Below are 21695 nucleotides of genomic sequence, written 5' to 3'. Positions count from 1 at the left end.
CTGACTGCCACAGGTCAGTCAGTCAAGTGAAAGTGCAGAAACTACAGCCTATCTGATGAATTCTGTTTTATTTCTCCCTCTCCCAGCAACCAAGGATCACGTTTTCCTGTTGCCTTCCCCTATGTGTCTTTTTTAGCAGATAAAAACATTCTTCATCATGTTGCTTGCTGTTCAGTGTCTATTACCTTCCTCAGTCACCATAATAAGAAAATTAAGTTAGGTTTCCAAATTGTATTAAAAGCTAATGGAAGTCATGTAATTTCTATGCTCAACCTCCTTGGAAAAATCAGCCATAGAATAATAAATACACTATAACCTTATTATGATTAGGGCAGATATGTTTAAAATTTACCATTGAAGATGAGTATGTTCTACAACCACATTGTTTCAAATTGTTTTAAATCAGGGGAAAAAAACCACATCAGAGTCCGAGACTGACAACAGAATGGAGAGCAAAGAAACATTTTTGTTTCCTAATAAGCATGTTAATATAGCACAAACTTCTAGGATAAAAAAGAATTACTCTTTCTCGTCTGTTTGCAACTTGTATTTGTTCTGTATCTTAATTTTACTTACTATAAAATAAGCACAACTTTGGTAGTAAGTCATATTCAAAATGAGGTATTAAAGCATCTCTGTACTTTCTGTAATTGAATGCAAAGGTAATGAGAACAAGTAGCTTTTTTTAATGAGTCTACCTTTGCCCTACATATGCACATACAGGTCCATAGGTGCAGTACCGTAGTAACAGCTTACTCTTGTAAGGGACTACAGAGTAAGCCTACATTTTTGTTATTAAATGCTAATGCTTAAGCAGTTATGAACAATGCAACATAAAAATATGGAATTTAGAAAGCAAAGAGAGCTCATTTGGTCATAAAATGAACATCACTAGGAACCCAAATACCAGTATAAACATTCTGATTAAAGCCAAAGGTTCTGACCCATCTAATACCTGCTCTTTAATATTCTGAAATACTCCTTCATAAAAATCCAACAAAGGTTGGTTAGCAACTCATGGAACTCAACCCTAAACAGGACAGTTTCTACAAAAAAACCTCATATTTGTAGACAGGTCATTAAATATGAAGCAGACTCATACCTGAAAGGCATCTCTTCAAAAAAAAAAAAAATGTTGTATTCAAAGTTTGAAAATCACTCACTCCAGGATAAACATGACTTTCAATTAATCATTGCAGTACCACACAGAAACTCATAGGTACTTTACTTAAACTCCAGGTGGATGTAAAAAGTTTACCTCTTCAAAGCAGTCTTCCATTAAACAGAATTTGAAAAGCCACTGTACAAATTGCAGATGAAGCATTATGCTTCAGTGACAGTGTTCATAATAAGCATTTGGATGCAATATCCGGTGCCATTATCTGCGAGTTAAAGGTTAGAAGTAAAAGGCAATGGGGGAGAACATACAAAATGTAGAGGTCTTGTTGCCTTTCTAATGACTGTTCAGACAGTCTCCAAATCTACAAGCACATAAGCTGATTCATATGACGGATTTCCCAAGTTCACTGAGACCACTGACAACCAAAGTTACACACAACATGTACACTTTTTAGCAGAACTACGGCTGTAGCAAGAGGGTTCGGAATGCCAAGAAGAGGTAAGAGGAGAAGAGAAAAAATATTTGGAAATTAGCTTATGTCTTTGATATTGGCACACCTTTTTTGAGAGACAGGTTTTTCAGAGGCAGCTTTTTCTCACTGAAATATACATATGTTTAAAATACCCATTACCAAAAGCAGTTTTCTAATCAGAGAAAAATTAAACTGCTTGCATTTCCAAATTGTCCCATGCACCACTTCATGCATCAGTCTAGCATAGTAAATTGCCATGAAATTATTGATAGTGCCTATTACAATGAAGCAGTTATTCTTTCCTTTGAAAAAGAATAGTTCTACAAAAGCACCATTTACCCCAACGTTGGTTAAGCAAAATGATCACTGCAGCATTCAGCTCTCACTTTTGCTCTTTCTTTATTTCTCCAGATAACTGAAAAATTTTAAACTCATATATCAAACTTTCTGAAACTGAAAGGAAAGTTTGAAATGTCATTAATCTGTTAAAAAAAAAAAGAAAAATTCTTCTTTACCTCCCCTTCCCTACTATGATACAACTCTGCCAAGCCCATGGCAAAAAGGAAAGGGTGGTTTTGGTGCAGCTGTTGATCAGTTATTTCTTCGAGAGCTAGCATAAATTGGCATGAGTCTGGCTCCCCTCTATTTCCTCTTAAAAGTATAGAGAGACATCAAGTAACAGAAAAGGAAACATGCTGCCTTACAGGAATAGTTTTTGACTATTATAATACATGGCAGTGTCATTCTTATACATGAAGTCTCTCCTTCATATCAGCTTTTCATAGAATCAAAAACCACGTGCAGCCCAAAGGAAAACCAGCTTCTGTAGTCCACTTGAGTTATGCAGGGAGCAACAGTATTATTGTAACTATGTCAAAACCCACAAGTAGGTTCTTCTGTGCAATTCAGTACATTGGCTTGTTTAATCTGCAAGTTCAAACAAAACTAAATTAAACAATTACTGCCAACAACATATAAATCTACTCTTACATTACTATGCCACATTGAAAGAACTAACAGATATGGTGTTAGTTTTTGGGGTTTTTTTAAAGCCATATATTTGTACAGATGAAAATTCTGGAAGCAATAGGTTGAGTCAAAAGTAACAGTATCAAACAACACTCCACAAACCATATCTGGGACTGATGCAATGCAGTCATTATTTATGGCACCTGGCCATACAGGACAAACTGAAGCAGGAGTGTAAGAACAGGCTTTGTTTAATTCCTCTGACAGATATTATCTGCTGAAATTGGACAGTCTATCTAGATTATCTGTCCCATTCCCACCTCAGACACAAACTTGTGTAATACTGCTCTTGTCCACGCAGTGTAACAACGTGCTTAAAGAACCAAGTTTCCTGTTACTGAGCAGAACTCACTGTTATAATCTGACTTCTCCTGTATGTTCAACCCAAATTATGCAATTTCTATTTTGTCTCCTTCCCTTTTTTTCTTATTTGTAAAAAAATTAACTGAATGTCAAACAACATAACTGACCTATTCACCCCACAATTTATTCCAAGGTACCTAGCACAGCTCCACTTAATATATTCCCCAAAGGCCTTGAATTATCTTTTTTCTTTCTGTTGCCCTCCTCTTGTTAACTTTCCTTGTACATACATGTTCAACAATTATGCTGACTGTGCATATCTCTCAAAAGGCATACAAACTACATATTCTTAAGACTGAGAAGGGGCTGAAGAGTTTAATTAAATTTAATAGGGGCATGACTCAGATGCACATGCCAATATTCACCAAGTCTTGTAAACAGTATGTTACACTGCTGTTACATTGCTTACTAAAGCAGAAACATCTTGTTGGCAGCTGAGACACAATTGCATTTCCAGGGTGCAAAGTGCCTTAAGGTGCACAATGGTAACATGTACTTGAACTGTTACGGGAAATTTAAAATACAGAAACAGAAGCATGAAGGGAATACTGTGGTTGCTATATCCAGCTAATGACTTATTTATTCTACTGACTGTACATCATCCCCTTAGTAGGCTTCATTGTGTTTGATCACATTTTTTATCACAGGCAACGCATACTTTATTGTATTTTGTAGGGGGGATAAAAAAGGTAACTAGAGAGTTAAAGTATTGAAGTGGGGTTTGCAGTGAAAGAGGACTAAAAGTATACCTGGGCTCCTTTTTTTTTTTTTTTTTCCCCTTTCCTTTTTCATGCTATATGACCTCAAAGGCTAAGGAAAAGATTCCATTTCTAACCAAGATTTTCAAAACTCCTAATATAAAACACATTTATTTAATAGCCAAATAGAATAACTTAACCCTTGGGACACCTAGTAGTAATCATTTACATCCTCTGATGTTTCAAGTTCTAATGGTGTCAGCTTCATGCACTCAATGAGAACTTCTACACCAAGACCAGAGATGCTTTTAAATGCATAGTTACAGAGACATGAGACTGGAACATGATCCTAATATTCTAGTCTAAATTATAAAAAATTATATCCCCACTTTTTGAAGGATATGTTTGTCATTAATGATAACAAAACACTTAATATTCATATCTGTACCTAACTGCAGGGTTTCATTATCAAGGCAATTATTGCTGGAAATACTCATAAACAGGGCAATATTTTTAAGACTGAAATTTGGCATGCAGGCCTAAAAGAGAAATGAGAAAAAAAATCAAATCAGACATGACAGGGGGGTTGGACTAGATGATCTCTAAAGGTCCCTTCCAACCCCTACCATTCTATAATTCTATGATTCTATGACATAAAAGTATAATTTTATTTCCTCTTTTTCCTTCATCTTTGAAGAGGCAAAAGCTGTTACAGGAGAGCTAGTTATTGTCACACAAGACAGCAGCAAGTATTATTGTCAGAGTTCAAATAACCTGTCAGAATCCGTACAATCAGAGTAGTGCTAAAATATTCACACTCCACATGGTTATCTCTTGACCTATTTGTTGTACTTCAGGCCCATGCAGAGACAAAAGACTATGATTACACTTAAGTACCACAGACCCTGGCACTCAGGAAGGAGAGGGGCGGGCCTAATTGCCGCTTATGGTGCCAGACAGAACAGACAAGGCTACTCAGCTTGGGGAAGAAAACAAAACTTAAGTTTAGTCTGCCTCGAACTAAATCTTAACAGAAATATCCAACGGAAAAAATAACACAGAGTAGGGCGAATAGTGGTAGTGCAACCAGCCCTTTAAGATCACTTTTCCCCCATCCCTTTCTTCCTGGGCTCAGAGCCCTGAGCCCAGTGTCATTACCTCCTTCCCCTATAAGCAGTGCCGGGAACAGGGAATGAGGTTTGCAGTCAGTCCTTTCCCCATGTCTCTTGCCACTTATCACACCCCTAAGGAGAAGTAGTCCTCAACAGATGTCACTTGCTCCAGCTCGGGGTCTCCCACACACTACAAAGCGCTGCACGGCTGTTTCAATGGGCCGCTGCAACCCCAGTTCATCTTCTCTCGGTTGGGGTCTAAACTACTCACTCTCTCTGACCCAAGTCTCCAACTCTCACCCTCTCTGTCACAGGGTCTCTGCTTCTCATCGAAGGCTGCAAGTGCCAGATTGGTCTAGCCAGGCTGCAAGTGGGTCTGAACCTCACAGCCTAGGGAAAGTTCGAGAACTCTTTACCGGGCCTGCACTGCAGCCTCCTTTCCCTATTACCAAGCAAAAGCAGCTCCTCACAAAACCATGACACTTGTAGCTCTCGTTTCATCTGCATTTGGATGTCACAAATCCTTCATTCATCCTAAATTTGCACAACACATCCACATGGCAACATGGATCTGGTAGCATCTAAATGTAATATCAGTTTGTGAATAACCTGACTTTGCCTGGTGCAGGAAGAGGAAGTACAGCTTCTTTCCCTGACACATGCACACATTCTTATACGGCCTGTGGAAACATGTGAAAAAGCTAACAGCCTAAATCTCTAGTGAGCTGCAGGCTATGAATGCTCAGAGACCTGTAATTTAAGCAAATTTAGTCTCACTTTCACGATTTTAGCAAAAGACATCTCCATTGCCAGGACTTTCTCTTGCAAAATTTTCAACTCTTCACAAAGACACTAAGAGGACTTAAATCTTTCATGAAATAAACATCATTAAAACTGCTTAAAATTACATTCTTCTCCATGCACCTGAACACTCGGAAATGGCTCTACAATTTTTCATGACATTTTCCTAAAAACTTTTGGCTGAACTGAAATGCACACCACAGTAAAAAGCTAGTCCAAAGTCTTCTCTTCACCATATTTCTAAGTAAACAGAAAAAAAGATCAGAGGCAGAGCTAGCAGACACAAGGTTGACCATGAGCCAGCAACGTGATCTTCAGTAAAGAAGGCAAACAGTAACCTGGGCTGTATTAAAAGTACTGACAGCTGATAAAGGGAGATGATCCCTCCCCTCTACTCAGTAGTGATGGGGTCCAGCCTGGAGTCCTGTGCCCAGTTCTGAGCTCTCTGGTACAAGAGAGAGGTGGGCATGTTAGCAAGAGCCCAAAAAAGAGCCACAAGATCACAAGGAGACTGGATCATATCTCTTATGAGAAAAAAACTGAGAGAGACTGGAGAAAAACAGGCTAAGGTAGGTCTTGTTAAGGTATATAAAAACCTGAAGGAGGAATGCAGAGAAGATGGACACAGGCTCTTATCAGTGCTGTTTAGCAAAAGAAGAGGCAATGGGTGCAAGACAGAAACATGGGAGGTTCCCTCTGAACATCAGTGAACAATTCTTTCCTGTGACGGTGACTGAGCACTGTCAAATTTGCTCACAGAAATCGTACAGTCTCCATCATTGAAAATATTCAAAAGCCACCTAAATGTAGGCCTGGGCAACCATCTCTAGGTGACCCTGCTTAAGCGGGGAGATTGGACAAGATGACCTTCCTGCCACCCACAACCAGTCCATGATTCTGTGGTACAAATTAGAAAGAGGCAGGGAACAGAACAGGCTGCCCAGGGAGGTTGTGGAGTTTTCAAGAGCTGCGTGGACACAGTCCTGTGTGACCTGATCTAGGTGGTCCTGCTTTAGGAGGGGGGTTGCACTAGGTGATCTCTAAAGGTCCCTTCCAACCTCCGCCATTCTGTGATTCTGTGAAACAACAGGGACTTCAGTGATATAGAATCATTACAGTTGGAAAAGACCTTTAAGATCATGGAAAAGTCACGCTGCCAATCCCATCACTAAACTAAACCATGTCCCTCAGCACCTCATCTATGTGTCTTTTAAATATGTCCAGAGATGGTGACTCCACCACCACTCTGGGCAGTGTTCCACTGCTTAATAACTCTATCAGTGAAAAAGTTATACTTAGTGTCCAATCTAAACCTCCCCTCACACAACCTGAACCCATTTCTTCTTGTATTTCCTCTTATATTTCCTCTTTCCATTCATTACTCAAGAGACTGACCCCCACCTCACTACAATCTCCTTTGAAGTAGCTGTAGAGAGTGATCATGTCTTCACTCAGGCTCCTCTTCTCCAGGTTAAATAACACCAGCTCCCTAAGAGTCCTCACCAGATTTGTGCTCCAGACACTTCACCACCAGCTTCGCTGTCAATCTGTAGACATGCTCCAGTACCTCAATGTCCTTCTTGTAGTGAGGAGTCCAAAACTGAACAAGGTATTCAAGGTGTGACCTCAAGTACCGAGTACACATGGACAATCACTTCCTTGGTTCTGCTGGCCTCACTATTTCTGACACAAGTCAGGATTTCATTACCTTTCTTGGCCACCTGGGCACACTGCTGACTCATGTTCAGCTGCTGTCAACCAACACTCCCAGGTCCCTCTCTGCCTGGCAGCTTTCCAGCCACTCCTCCCCAGGCCTGTAGCACTGCTGGGGCTTGCTGTGGCCCAAGTGCAGCACTCAGCATGTGGCCTTATTGAAACTCGTGGCATTGGCCTTGGCCCAGCCATCCAGCCTTTCTAAATCTCTCCGTAAAGCTTCACTGCCCTCAAGCAGATCAACACTTCCACCCAGCTTGGTGTCACCTACAAACTTATAAAGGGTGCACTCTATCCCCTCATCCAGATCATTAATAAAGATGTTAAACTGGAGTAGCCCCAGTACTGAGCCCTGGGAGACACCACTCATGACCAGCCACCAACTGGATTTAAGTCCATTGACAACGACTCCTTGGACCCAACCATCTAACCAGTTTTGCACCCAGGAAAGTGTATGCCCACCCAAGCCAAGAACGGCCAATTTCTCCAAGAGAATGCTGTGGGAAATAGTGTCAAATGCCTTACTAAAGTAAATGCAGACAACATCCACAGCCTTTCCTTCATCCAACAAGTGGGTCACCCTGTCATAGAGTTTGCTCAGCTTAAACATTTCCAGACATAATTATATTCATCAATATAATTTTTATCTTAATACTACAAGATCCACAAGAAACACACTACAGTTTTTAGGGGATGAATACAGACTGCTTTCAAGATGATTCTCCATAGATCAAGTAGGGGTGCAGTGATGTTTCAGTGCTGGATGATTACTTGTATTCTATAAATGTATTACCTGTATTCCAATATTTTTACCTCATTTCATCTGTTTTTTTTCTCCAGTCTTATCTAAAATGCTTCCAGACTGAAGTATTTTCACCTTCTAACAATATGGTTAGGTTTTCAAATGCAGATAGTGACTGCATTCCTATTTTCAGTTCCTATGACCATTGTTTCCAACATTATTCAACAGAAAAGAAAGTTACAGTCTTCGCTGGACAGTGGAACAAAATTCAGTGGATTTTTACTTGGTAAATATCTTGTTGGAGAAACCATAAAGGTAGATGCTTAATGTACTTTACATGACTACATGGAAGCATTTTAAAAGGATAGTTTCTTCTCCATATCAACTATTTCCTCATACACAAAATACCCCACTTCACTCCCATCACCCCAAAACACATCATAGACATAAACAAGGGAACCCTGTAGCAACCGCATCATATAAATATAAAAACAGAATAGGATATAGCAAATATGAGACACAAAAAGTCTAGGAGTACAATTACAAGCATTAAAATTTAATTTAGCAATGGTCTACATTTTTCTACGTCCCTTACAGACCTGAATGTGCTCATATTAAATGAGCCCATAAAACACAGGTGAAAACATCTGCATTTCTCCACAAAGCTCATACATGAAGTCTTAAGCAGGGATAAAAGATGAGTAGCCTACAATAACTATTATCTCAGAATCACAGAGGACCTTTAGAGATCATCTAGTCCAACCTCCCTGCAGAAGCTAGTCCACCTAGATGAGGTCACACAGGAACATGTCCAGGCGAGTCTTGAAGACCTCCAAGGAAGGAGACTCCACAACCCTTCTGGGCAGCCTGTGCCAGGGCTCCCTCACCCTCACAGTGAAATATTTTTTTCTTATCTTTAAACAGAACTTTTTGTGCACCAGTTTCATCCTATGACCCCTTGTCCTGTTGCTAGATACCATAGAAAAAAAGAGATGCTCCAACCTCCTGACACCCAGCATTTAGATATTTGTAAATATTAATAAGATCCACCCCCACAGTCTTCTCTTTTCTAGACTAAACAGCCCTAGTTCCTGCAGCCTTTCCTCATATGAAAGACGTTCCATTCCCCTGATCATCTCGGTGGCCCTGTGCTGGACTCTCTCCAGATGTTCTCTGTCCCTCTTCAGCTGGGGAGCCCAGAACTGGACACAGGACTCCAGATGAGGCCTCACCAGGATAGAATAGAGGGGGAGAAGAACCTCCCTCAACCTGCTGGCCACACTCTTCTTGATGCATCCCAGGATGCCATTGGCCTTCTTGGCTACTAGGGTACATTGCTGGGTCATGGTTAATTTATTATCAATCAAGACTCCCAGGTCTCTCTGCAGAGCTGCTCTCCAGCAGGTCAATCCCCAGCCTGTCCTGCTGCATGGGGTTGTTCCTCCCCAGATGCAGGACTCTGCACTTGTCCTTGTCCTAGGTACTTGTCCTAGGTTTATAGACCTAAAGAAGGAAAAAAATAATAAAAAAATTGATAGTCACTCCCTCTTAAAACTATGCAAAAAGAAGAGGCAATTGAAATTCCACACGAATAGTAAACTGAGGATGCAGGAAAAATCATCCCAGCAAACCATCACCTAAATCAAAAATTCAGCTTGAAAATAGAACGCAGACCTAGAGTTATCATTATAACCTATTTGTCATTAATTGGGAACACAATTTTGTTTCGTTCCTGAAAGACTTATAAAATAATAATACTAACTACATACAACTTAAGACTCAGTTTTCTTCTCCTTCCAAAAAAAAGGGATTTGTATGCTTTTTTTTTAATAACATGGTATGGCAGTATCATCCAAATACTGAATTGATGGTGGTATTTAACAGTACAAGAGTATTTTTCATCTTATTTTAACCTAAAATTTAGATTAATATGATGCAATGTTACAGAATTACAGCCATTTTTAGCATCTGATTTGTGATACAGGCTTGTATCTAGGTGAATCTGCTTCTGCAGGGAGGTTGGACTAGATGATCTCTAAAGGTCCCTTCCAACCATTCTATGATTCTATGATTCTGTGTACCCACGAGTGCTTAGTAAAGCATAACTTTAATCCACTTAATACACTATCTCACATTACAAATGCTAAAAAGACAACAGGAGGCTTCCCAGTCTGATTATGTTCTTGGCCCTAGGAAATGCTATCCATGAGGACAACTTGATTTTATTCACACTATCAGTCTGTTAACTTGAGACTAGAGGCAGGAGGCAGTGTCAAACTACTATTTCAAGTGTAACACTATCTCAATAACTGTGAAATTACATTCATGTAATTTAGTATCCAGAGAAAACTAAACTGCCTGTCAATTCCAGCTCCCATTGCAAGATTACAGCTATCATGCCTCTAGTGGCCTGTATCAGAAACAGAGACCAGATTCTATTAACACACTGGTTGGCACACCAACAATATCAAGGTACCCTGCAGTCTTTTGTGCAACTTTTCCACTTTTCCAGTGACACAATCATGATCCAACCCTGACCAAATGACTGCAGGTGTAAGTTGGCATTACACGTCACTCCCCATGGCCCCTCACTGTGCTCTTGAATAATTTCCCTTGTGTAGGATCCATAAGTGGTGCAACAACAGAGGGTAAAACCATCTAAAATACAAGTTTCTCCACCAAAATGAAGAACTTAGCTCAGATCATCAGGGTAACCAACTCACAGATACACCATTGCCACAGAGTTTCAAGAGAGGAGAAAACACACAGTCAGGAGCACAGGAGACCAGAAATTTCAAGTGATCCTGTTCAGTTGGTAGGGGGTTTGTATTTACGGTCTTTTGCTGAGATTTTTTTTCTTGAGAGGGTTAAGTTACACTCATGTCCTAAACACAAAATAACATCATCTTTACTGCAAATGCGCTATTACTTATTTAAAACTCATCTTTAAAATTTAAGAACAGAAAGAAATGGGAATCATTTAGAAAAGCCAAGCTCACACTTGTTTTTCTTTAGGGTACATACAAAGCCATAAGTGAGTTCCCTTATTGTCTCCAAAAGGCTGACTGGGGTATCATCAGAGTAGCTACCTCCTTCACCCTTCCCCATTTTTTTTCCCCCTTTTTTTTTTTTTTGGCTTTGCCTAGAGTCTGAAATAAAAGCTAGGCAATGGCAAAATGATGACTAAGCACAGCAAACTACCTGTAGATTATGTTAGAGGATATACGTCAAACCCAAGGGAAATGCAGTGACACGGCTCAGCTCAGCGCTCTACGCTCAGAACGAAATACCTATCTGAGAAACGCAGGCGCGGAACTCCCGGAGCTGGCTCTGTATCCTGAAGAGTGCGAGTGTTTCCCTCGCGAAGGCAGCCTAAAATCTCCCCGCTGACACTAGACAAAGCTCAGCAGTATCGTAACTTCTGTAATAAGGACCCTCCCATCCTCCCTTCCAGAGAGCTGTGAAACGAGCCTGGCGCAGACGTCCGCTCGGCAAACACAGCTGCCGGCAGAGCCTCCCGCCAGCCTACCGCGCCGGGCAGGGGCTGCGGACAGCCGCGGCCTCTGCCTGTGGCTGCGGAGGCGCCCAGCCGGCCGCGCTCCCGCAGCCCGCGGACGGGAGCATCCCAGCGGCCGCAGGTGCGGAGCGCGCCGCCGCGCCCCACAGAACTCCCACCGCCACCGAGGGGAGTCTGAAGCGCGGAGAGCCCTAGCCCGGCGCTGCCCATCCCCGCCCCGGGGAGGCGAGCGAGATCCCGGACCCCCTTACCTGCGCGGCAGCGAGGAGCCGCAGGGCGAGGGCGAGAAGGGAGGCGGCAGTGCCCCGGCACTGCCTCGCCGCCGCGGCCATCCCGCTCCCGCCGAGCTCCGCCGTGCTGCACCGCGCCGCGCCCGGGCCGCCTGCTCGGCCGCCCGCGCCTGCCTCACGCCGCCCCTGCGCGCCTCTGCGAGCGGCGCGGGGTGCGCGGCGGGGGCGGCCCCGCAGGGCAGGGAGGTGCGCGGGGCGCGGCCCCCCGCTGCCGGGCGGTGGGAGGGAGGCGGGGGCCGCCGTCGCCGGGCCGCCTCCCTCCGCTGCCGCCCCGCGGGTGTCCGGGGGCTCGGACGGAGCGACCACGGCGCAGAGTGCGCGGCGCGCAGGCGGGTGCCGGGCACGCAAGGGCGCAGGGACGGGACGGTCAGGCACGGACGGAGCGTACGACTGGGGATGGAGCGCACGGAGCGGCGCTGAGGCAGGAGAGGATGCAGTGTTCGGGCAGGATGGGGCGGCGGGCAGGGACGGCTGGTCACAGCAGGAAAGGCACACATTGGCAAGGGCGGGACACAGCGGCAAGCGCAAGGCAGGCGGACTTAGCAAGTCATGCGGGCAGCTGCTGTGCGTAGCCCGGCACGGGGTCCCATCCGCTGTGGTCCGCTGGTCTGCTTCCTTGGCAGTGCTTGCCTGCTGGGCCTTTGAGTGCTTCTCGGCGTGCTGCGACCCTTGGTGCTTATGCCTGCCTTGGAGGTAAAGGCTGCAGGTGCTTGGCCTACAGAACTCTTTCAGCTGTCTTTGCGACTTCACAGGAAGGTGTTGGCTAGTACCTGCAGCTCCAGTGTCTGTTAATACAACAGTCAAAACAAAAGCTGTGGCAATCAAATGAGAACATAGACCTGGCCAAATTTGTATTGGCTGCTTGTGAGAGGTTCGTAGCAGCTCCTATAAGTCTCTTGCAAAACCACAAGAAAATGTGTTGTTATTACACACATTTCTAAAGCTCCCACCGTGAGTCTGTTTGAATACTCCCGTAGTATCTGGGCACATGTACTGACATACTTGGATTATCACTGGAAAATGCACACCTCATTGAAGAGCCAAATAAACCATACAAGAATCCTAAATAAAACTATATATTGATGAAGCAGTGCGTGCATGGACTAAAGACTGCCAAATTTTCTTCACCTTTTATACATTGTGTCAGCTATTGTGGAAAAAGTTTTTGCCCAGTGCAGAGAAGGCACATAGGGTTTAAGGTTCATCATAACAGCTCCTTTATGCTGAGATTTATGACCTATTTCATTTGATAACTCACTACAATCTACTATTTATACAACAAACAGAAGTGCTATGGTTAACATTTTAGAAATGCTCTTTCAAGTACAGCTACATAAAGCACAGTAGCTTAAATTGAAAAGTGCTTGCTTATTCAAGTACACCCAGGAATAAGCCATGAATATACATGCCAGATGGACTTCTTGAATTTTTGTTTTCTTTCTAAAGAGGTGCAGTTAGGCAAAGACGTAAACATTCTGCAGTTCTTGTTTTTATTAGCATATCATTATAGAGGTTAAGGCTCCTGTATGCCTGGAGTCATGTGAGCTAAAATATGTCATAAATGTCACATGATGCAAGAAATGCAATTCAGCTGAACAAAACATGACATCCAATTTGTCAGGAATGAACTGTTTACAAGTTTCATGTTGTAAACTATGCTTATTCTTTAAGAAATGAGGACAACGTTTCCTGGCATTTGCTGCTGTCTGAAGGGCCTGAGGGTTCAAGGTAAATTCAAGGTGTATGTTAATTGTCAGGAAAAGTTTTATCAACAATTTTCACTATTGAAGTTATGTATTCTGTGTTGTGTAAGATTCTCTGTTCTGATACATTATACCTACAGGTGATTTACACTCCTTTGATAGCGTGTGTACCATTGTTCTCTCACAGGGATGTAACAAAAAAAAAAAGAAAAAGGTTATTTGTTACAAAATTTTGTCTAGAAGAGTATGCATTAATGATTGAGGAGAAAAAAAAAAGAAAGAGATTTCTGAAAGCATCTTCCCAATTAGTTGAACAGGAAGACATTCAACAATACTTTTTTTAGCCAGAGAATAGCTTAACAGAACTTGCCAAAATATACTTGCTTGGTTTTTTGAGACTTGCAATAATACTGCCAGGAACAAGATACCAAATCTATATTGTCATCAGCTCAGGGATCTGAGAGGACTGAGAAAGATTTAAGATCTTTTAAGATCTAAGAAAAGATCAAGGCTTCATGTGTATGGAAGGAGATTTCCTAAGGAATGGCTCTTCGTATTCAGAAAAAGAGATAACAACTTTGAAGTAATTTTTAGCATTAGCCAGAAACAGGCAAGTAATATGCTTAGCAAGGAACTGCTTTTCCCCACATTTAGAATGCAGGCAGAATATGCTCTTAGAAAATCTAACTTTTTCCTTTCAGCATCATTGCTTTGGTGTTATAGGATAGGATTGTTCTGTGTCTCCATTTCCAACATAACCTGGTTATTTCCTGCAGAAATGGAAATGTATTTTTAAACACAGACAGATCTGAATTCAGGCAGACCCTCCAAGAAGGCATAATACATGATTGATTGATGTTGAATATCTGAGGCTTTAGATATTTTCCTACATTGTGTTCAGAACAACACATGTTTGGCCAAAATGCTCCTCTGCACTACAATGCTGATGTCCCACCATTCCCAGTATTTTTACAGGTTTTAATACAGGGGCTCTGGTTTTCCAGTGGCTCAAAAGCTACAGAGACCCACATTTTCATTCAGTAGAACTTGCGTCCTTGAGCAGCAGCTTGCGTACACAGTCATTTTACAAACATAGAAAGTTGTTGTGATGCTTTGATCCCGATTAGATGTTTGGGGGGTTCTGAACATGGGAGCCCTCAGGTGTGTCACAGCGTAGGTAGGCCCTTCATTCTTGCATGCCACTGCTATTCAGTATAAGCAGTGAAGAGCCACAGCACTTTTCAAAGAATTTAGAAAATGTGTTTTCAAGCTTGCCCTTCTTTTTCTTTTTCTTTTCACTACTCTCCACCGATCCAATGATTTTCAGCTTCAGCTTCCATTCCATTAGTAGACTTAGCTCAGGTACAGGGAGTATAAAGTACACTGTTTCTTCAGATTCCTTCTGCATTTTTAACTATATATTATCCCAAATCAGTAGCAAACTTGATTTCTTTTTTCAGTTAATATCTGTCACGATTAGCTTGAACCAGAGAAGTTAAATAAATGACAGTCTGTGAAGGATGCATTTTATGCAGAGAACAGCAACACCCAAAATATTAAATTTGTTACTGATCTAAAAGTCTTAGTCTTGAAAAGGCAATTGCTTTCCATAGAACATGCAGTTTTGATGGCGTAGTTCCATCCAGACAGTGAAGCTGAAGGAGATTCAATCTTTAGAAATGCACCTTATTGCCAATGATAAGAACAGTGAAGCAGAACATCTACAACTACCTCTCCCCTCCTTTCCCCTTCCCTCTCCTCTCCTTTCTTTTTCTCCCTACCTTCTTCTATTTTTTAAAGCTAGCTAGACAAGCTAGACAAAGCTAGCATTTTGTTTGCTACATGCAAATCACCTTTTAACTCTCACTGCTCTGCTTGTCATTGTGGTCTGTCTTTGGTGACACTCAGCTAGCAAATCACCTGATTATTCCAGAGGGGTTTTTCAAGAGCTTTCAGAACCAGGCCCCTTCAAATTCTCTTTCAGAGTAAGAGAATATAGTGAATTAGTGAAAAAAAAAAGCCACAGAAATTCATGAATCAGCATAGAAAAAGAATAAGGAATTCATATGTAAATTTAAACTTTAAAACTACTTTGTTTGAAAAGCAATATTGTATCTGTACTGTAGTAGAAATCTATCAATGGCTTTGTCTTTCTATATTCAAAGTTCATTGGAAACAGTTCAAAGAGAGAGAAGCCAGACTGAACTAAGTAATTGAATGAAATGTTTAAGTGTTTGGAACACTTAATCTCTTGATTTTGAATTGCTCAAAACTCAGAATGTGACAACATTTGTTTCTCTTAACTTATAAAAAATGACATCACGAACTATTAAGAAGTTAAACAATACAGTACAACTGGAGGATTTTTTTTTTTTTTTTTTTTTTTTTTTGGTGTGTGTGTTTTGAATACTTGTTTTGTGGAAGAAAACCTGTTCTTTATATAAGAGCTCCCAGCAGAGACTGCATCTAAAACACTTAACATTCCAAAGTATAATAACACACATGAACTATTTTGGGTGAGGCTTTCTGGGCGAGGCTTAGCTAGCTATACAAGATCTAGGATTAATAACAATAAAAAGTTGTTGAAATTGTCATAGAGGGTTTAAGGACCTTCCCAAATCACTTACCATCACAGTTCCCCAAGGATATGCAGGAGATACTTAAAATACTAAGATATACAACATTTGTGGAAGAGGTAGAGTGATGCAGAAGTTGTTTGATTCCCTTAGCACCTCATCTATCAAGTCTATATTTGCAATGTTTTCAGGAGTCACATATAATGTACTGATTTTAGTTTCAGAATATGTTTAGTAGGACTATGATTTTTTCAAGGATCTGTGGGTTTTTTTAAAGATATTTCTTTTATCCAAATAAGGAAGCCACAGAAGTGGAAGTCAACAATACTGCCAAAATATGTGGTCATGTCTACAGTAAGAAGGCTTCAACCCACAGTAGCTCCAGGACAGCCTCCTCTTGCAGTTCTCAGTCATTAAAGAGAGGACAATAGAGAAAAAAAAATGCAACTCCTTTGAATTATGAATGCAATCTGTGGTGTTAGACAAATCGAAACCCAAACTGGTGAACAGAGTCCAGCAGGTCTCAAAGTTATTTGCTAGTATCCTTTTATACAGGTGGGATGGTTTAGCTCCATGTCCACCAAGTCACAAAATCACTCTGCCTCCCAAACTGGACAGGAAAGAGAGAGAAATATAAGAAATGGCTTGTGAGTTAAGGACAGGGAGATCACTCAGCAATTAGCAGCAATTAGCGTCACGGGCAAAAGAGACTCAGGGAGAAAAAGGTTCATTTATTAAAGGAAAAATAAGAGCAGGGAGATGAGAAATAAAACCATCTTAAAAACACCTGTTCTTACCCCTCCCTCTTCCCAGGACTCTCCTTTCTTTCCCTGCAGCAGCGCAGGGGATGGGGATTGCAGACAGTTCATTACAGATGGACTTTGCTGCTGCTTCTTCTCAGAGGGAGGTCTCATCACACTTCCCACTGCTACACTGTGGGTTCCCTCCCCACTGGAGACAGTCCCTCATGAACTTCTCCAATGTGGATCCTTCCCATGGGATACAGTTTATTACAAACTGCTCCAGCATGGGGCCTCCCACAGGGGCAGCTCCTCACACCCTGCCCCAATGTGGGTCATCCACTGGCAGAGCAGTCCATCAGGTACCAACTGCTCCAGCCTGAATCCCTCACAGAATCCCAAGTCCTGACAGCAAACCTGCTCTGGCATGGGCTCCTCTCTCCCCACAGGGTCCCAGGTCCTGCCAGGAACTTGCTCCAGGGTGAGCTTCCCACAGAGTCACAGCCTCCTTCAGGCATCCACCTGCTCAGATGTGGGGTCCTCCACAGACTGTGTGCATCTCTGCTCCTCAGTGGCCTCAATGGACTGCAGGGACACAGTTGCTTCACCATGTTCCTCACCACAAGTCACAGGGGAATCTTTCTTTCAGGGCCTAAGCACCCTCCTTCCCCTCCTTCTCCACTGACCTTGGTGTCTGCAGAGATGTTTTCACATTCTCTATCCCTGTTGCTGCTGCAATCCAGCAACTGCCCAACAACTTCTTCCCCTTCTCAAAAATGTTACTCACAGAGGCTTTACCTCTGTCACTAATTGGCCAGACCTGTGTCAGGTGCAGGGTCCATCTTAGAAGTGAGTGGCCCTAACACTATGAGCTACAGGGGAAGCTTCTGGCAACTCTTTGTTTAAAGAAGCCACCCCAGTAGCTCGCTCTGCTACCAAAGAACCTGTCACAGGGCAAACCACTACAACAGGGCAAGGTAGATCCATCCCAGGGAAAAAGCTATAGCATCTCAGGAAAGGAAAGCCCTCCCAGATCTATTTAAAATTTGTAATGTGGTGGGCTCAATCCTATTCTTGGACTCCTCTTAAGTGCTGGAGGAAAAGTGGTAGCAAAACTTGTCACCTCGTTCCTCTTCAATTCTTTTTAAGAGATTTAATCACTCAGAAATGGGGATGGGAGCTGGCTACAGTCATCAGCATTTGAATATGCTATGTAAGACACTGTGGAAAAAGAGATTCACCCTCTTGTGATGCATACCTCAATATTTTAGTACTGTGCATTTACCCACTACTGTAAGATAGAGTGGCATGGGAAATGTTCTGTTGATATAGCAGCTGTCAGGCAGTTACACATTCCAGCCCCAGAAACCATTTTCTGCTGCAGTAGAATGGCACTCTGACATGGCAAATACTCTGATAAGTATTTGTTTGCATATTTTCATGCTTTTTTACCTTCATTAAAACATCATGCTAGCCCAGAACCAGAACATTTTTTGTTACTTCTGTGTACTTAGCAGCATATCTGGAAAATTCTTTCTTGAGGCTTGCTATCTATTAAAAAAAAAAAACAAACCCACAAACCAACCAAAAAACAATTAATGTCATAATGTTTTAGCAATATATCTTTTGGATTTTATTAAATATTACCTAGTGGTCTTATCTGATAATACAAATAAACAGTTTTATTTGCCTCCTAAGGAACTTTTCATCCCTATGAGCTTTTGCTGATTGTGCTCTCACTCTTAGTGAGATTAACTGCCAGAGAAATTTGAACAATTTTTGTGGAGCTACATTTGATCAGAAATCGAGTTAAAGCAGAATCATACTCAAAATCTCTGAGGAGCCTGGGCTGTCTGTGTGGAAGGAAGACAACAGTTGTATGGAAAAACTGCTAGTGTAGAATATCTTCTTTTAATCTAACATATACAATGTATGCATAGTAAATGTTTCTATTCACCAGTGGCATGCATGGATAACCAAACTGCTTTTTTCCTTCCTAGTAGTGATAAGAGAACAGCTCATGTGCTAATAGAGACAAAGTACTCTAAAAAGTTAGACAGTCTTCAATATTTTCTCTTTGACACCAAGAAACACTCTACATCTCAATGTTAAAGTGCAACAGTAACATAACACAGAAATCCTGTAACCACTTCATGTTCTGGGAGTAACCAACAATAATACACAATATATCCTGATGGTTTGGGACAGAACATCAAGAAGTTCTGTAGATGCACACTGGAGTTGCTGCAATGATGCTTAAAAAAAAAAATAATCTCTCATAATAATCTTTTTAGAATAACAGCAGTAACTGTGAATCAATGGTCCAGAGATTATTCAGTGAAGAACAAGCTCTGAAGCAGCTTAAATTTAAAGCAAATTAACCTCACTTTCTACTGATTGATGCTCATTTAGCAGAAATTTTCTTTCATGAACAAGTGATTGAAATGTGAAGTATTTTAAAACCTCACAGTTTAAAAGCTCACCATTCTTGCTTTTAGAATAGCTATTTTTTTTGGATTGCATTCTCCTTCCCTATTATATAGCCTAAAATAAGGATCATTCCACCTAGACAGAATCAGCAAGTAACAGTCAGATGGCATCTAAACAGGTTATGATTTCAGTTACATTAGCTTCTGTACAATACTGACATAAGTAGGGACAGGAAAGCCAGGAACTAGTAGACCTGAACAGAAATGCATATCAGGTGGAAAACAAATAATCATAGAAACATTACAGTTGGAAAAGACCTCTAAGATCATAAATTCCAACCACTAACCTCACACTGCCAAGCCCATCACTAAACTAAACCATATCCCTTGATTAACAGGTTAATCCTATGCTCCTTTAAGCCTGTGGATAAGATGTGGATTCAGATGCAATCTTCTATCATTTTGGAAGTCAGAGAATTTAAGCCCTACTGGTGAGGAAATAATTGGAGCCCGAAGAGAAAGCCAGCAATACCCTGCTATCTGAGGTATAAAAGTCATGCCTAACTGTGATGAGTCCTATCTTGTTTTCCTTTTGTTTGTATATATCGGTGTAAATCTCTTACTGTGTTTCATTCTATCTTACCACCAGCTAAGACTCATTATAAAACTCCAGATACTGTTTTAATTTAAAGGCTTTTATGCAACTTGTTAATATGCAGGTGGTAAGTCTACAGGTCCACATCACCAAGAATTTTCTTCATCGCTTTCTCTCACAAAGTTTTTGAAGTGGAACTCTTACAAGATGAAAAAAATGTACTTTTTGAAAACTGAAAGACAAACATGTTACAGCCACAAGATGTCACTGAGGCTAAAAAATCACCAGGAGCTAGACATTGCAAGGAAAATAATTGTAGTTCTAAAATATGGTTTACAGAAAGTACCAGGGACAGGTTACATGTCAGTTTTCAGCTGTTTGATGAGGACTAAGCAGAAATATTCACTGTTTTGACATACAGTTGACTAAATTCTAGCATGCACAGCCACAGTCTGTCCAGCAGTGGCAGATGGAGCCTCAGACAACCAGGCTACTGCCTTCACCCAGTATGGCAGCTCATGCATAGTTAAAAACATGGGACAGGAAAGATGAGCATAGCAATAGCTTTTCCTAGGTCTTTGCATATCTGTATTCCAGTTACTATGGAGACTCCTTCCTGGGAAAAAGTATACAATGGACCATACTTCCTCCTCTGCTAAAGGAGTCCTTTCACTCAAGGTAAGATCTCATAGTATGAAGGAAAATGAGAGCTCACCTTCCACTGCTACTTATGCCTTTTATAAAATAAATTTCTCTAAGGGATTGATAGCTGCTCTCCAGGCTGCAGAGCTTGCTGTTCTCATGAGCAATACTGCTACTGTGTGTAAAAGTGCTTCACAAGCTTTTTTCCTTTCTTGACCAGGAAAGAAAGAAAAAAAAAAAAAGGATATTTCAAGAATATATGAATATATGTTCCTTTTATGACTTACATTTTACAAACTATACTCTGCCCTAACAACTGCTTCTGGTACCTCAGTTACATACTGTTTTGAATTTTGCCTTTTGCCTTAGAATTTCCCCAGATATCTTCAATGTTATACAAATACAAACATCAACACTCACTGCAAAATTGCTCTGTAGGTGATTCTTGTTCAACCATGTGTAACAAAGGGAAAATGAAAAGTGAAGAATAGAACATGAAGAATACACAATCCAACATAGCTTTTGGCTACTACATGCTATCAAACTAGATTTTTTAATAAAGACAAAGTGCTACTGGTAGTCGAATCTGATTACTGATTTGTCATCTTGTATTAATGTTTAACTAATGAACCCTTCAAGCTGTGGGAAAGCTCAAAACATGAAAGGTCTGTGAGGAGTTAAACATTTGGTAGTTGTTTCTTGAAAAAAAAAAAAACCAAACAAAAAAACCAAAAAAAAAAAAAAAACCCCACAAAAAAAAAGAAAAAAAAAGAAAATTGAAAGAAAAAAGGAAAAAGAACCTCCAGTGTTTATGGTAAAAATAACCTGATTACCTTGGCACAAATAACACCTGACTACAGACTAAAAGTCATACTTCTGAGAACTCTCAAATTTTAGTGATCTGCCTTCTGCTTTCAGTTTTAGTGGACCTGAACATAAATGTTTGAGTCTATCAACATATCCTATATCTATATCCATCTTATATCAACAAATAAACACAAATCACCCAGTTTAGGGAAGGTGTGTCTTTACATCTGCATTTCACAAGTTCTATCTTTTTCTCTAGCTTGCAGTTAAAATATGAAAGAATGACTAACTATAAAGTCTTCACACATCACTAATAAAATAAAAATTTCTGCCAGTTTTCAGAGCT

The 21695-nt window shown here is 41.1% G+C and overlaps 1 protein-coding gene across 2 annotated transcripts in view; it reads right to left on the bottom strand.

The window, feature by feature from the left end:
• The window catches only part of ADAMTSL1 (ADAMTS like 1), a 418285-nt gene extending 406343 nt beyond the window's left edge, over positions 1 to 11942 (bottom strand). For both annotated transcript variants that reach the window (XM_062017375.1, XM_062017376.1), the window contains exon 1: positions 11819 to 11942. In XM_062017375.1, the coding sequence (XP_061873359.1) occupies positions 11819 to 11899 (81 nt within the window). In that variant the 5' untranslated portion in view covers positions 11900 to 11942. The remainder of the gene's footprint in view (positions 1 to 11818) is intronic.
• Between the last annotated feature and the right edge of the window lie 9753 nt (positions 11943 to 21695).

This window comes from Colius striatus, chromosome Z, assembly GCF_028858725.1.
Source record: "Colius striatus isolate bColStr4 chromosome Z, bColStr4.1.hap1, whole genome shotgun sequence".
NCBI classification, from domain to species: Eukaryota; Metazoa; Chordata; class Aves; order Coliiformes; family Coliidae; genus Colius; species Colius striatus.
This window is presented reverse-complemented; position numbering and strand designations above follow the sequence as displayed.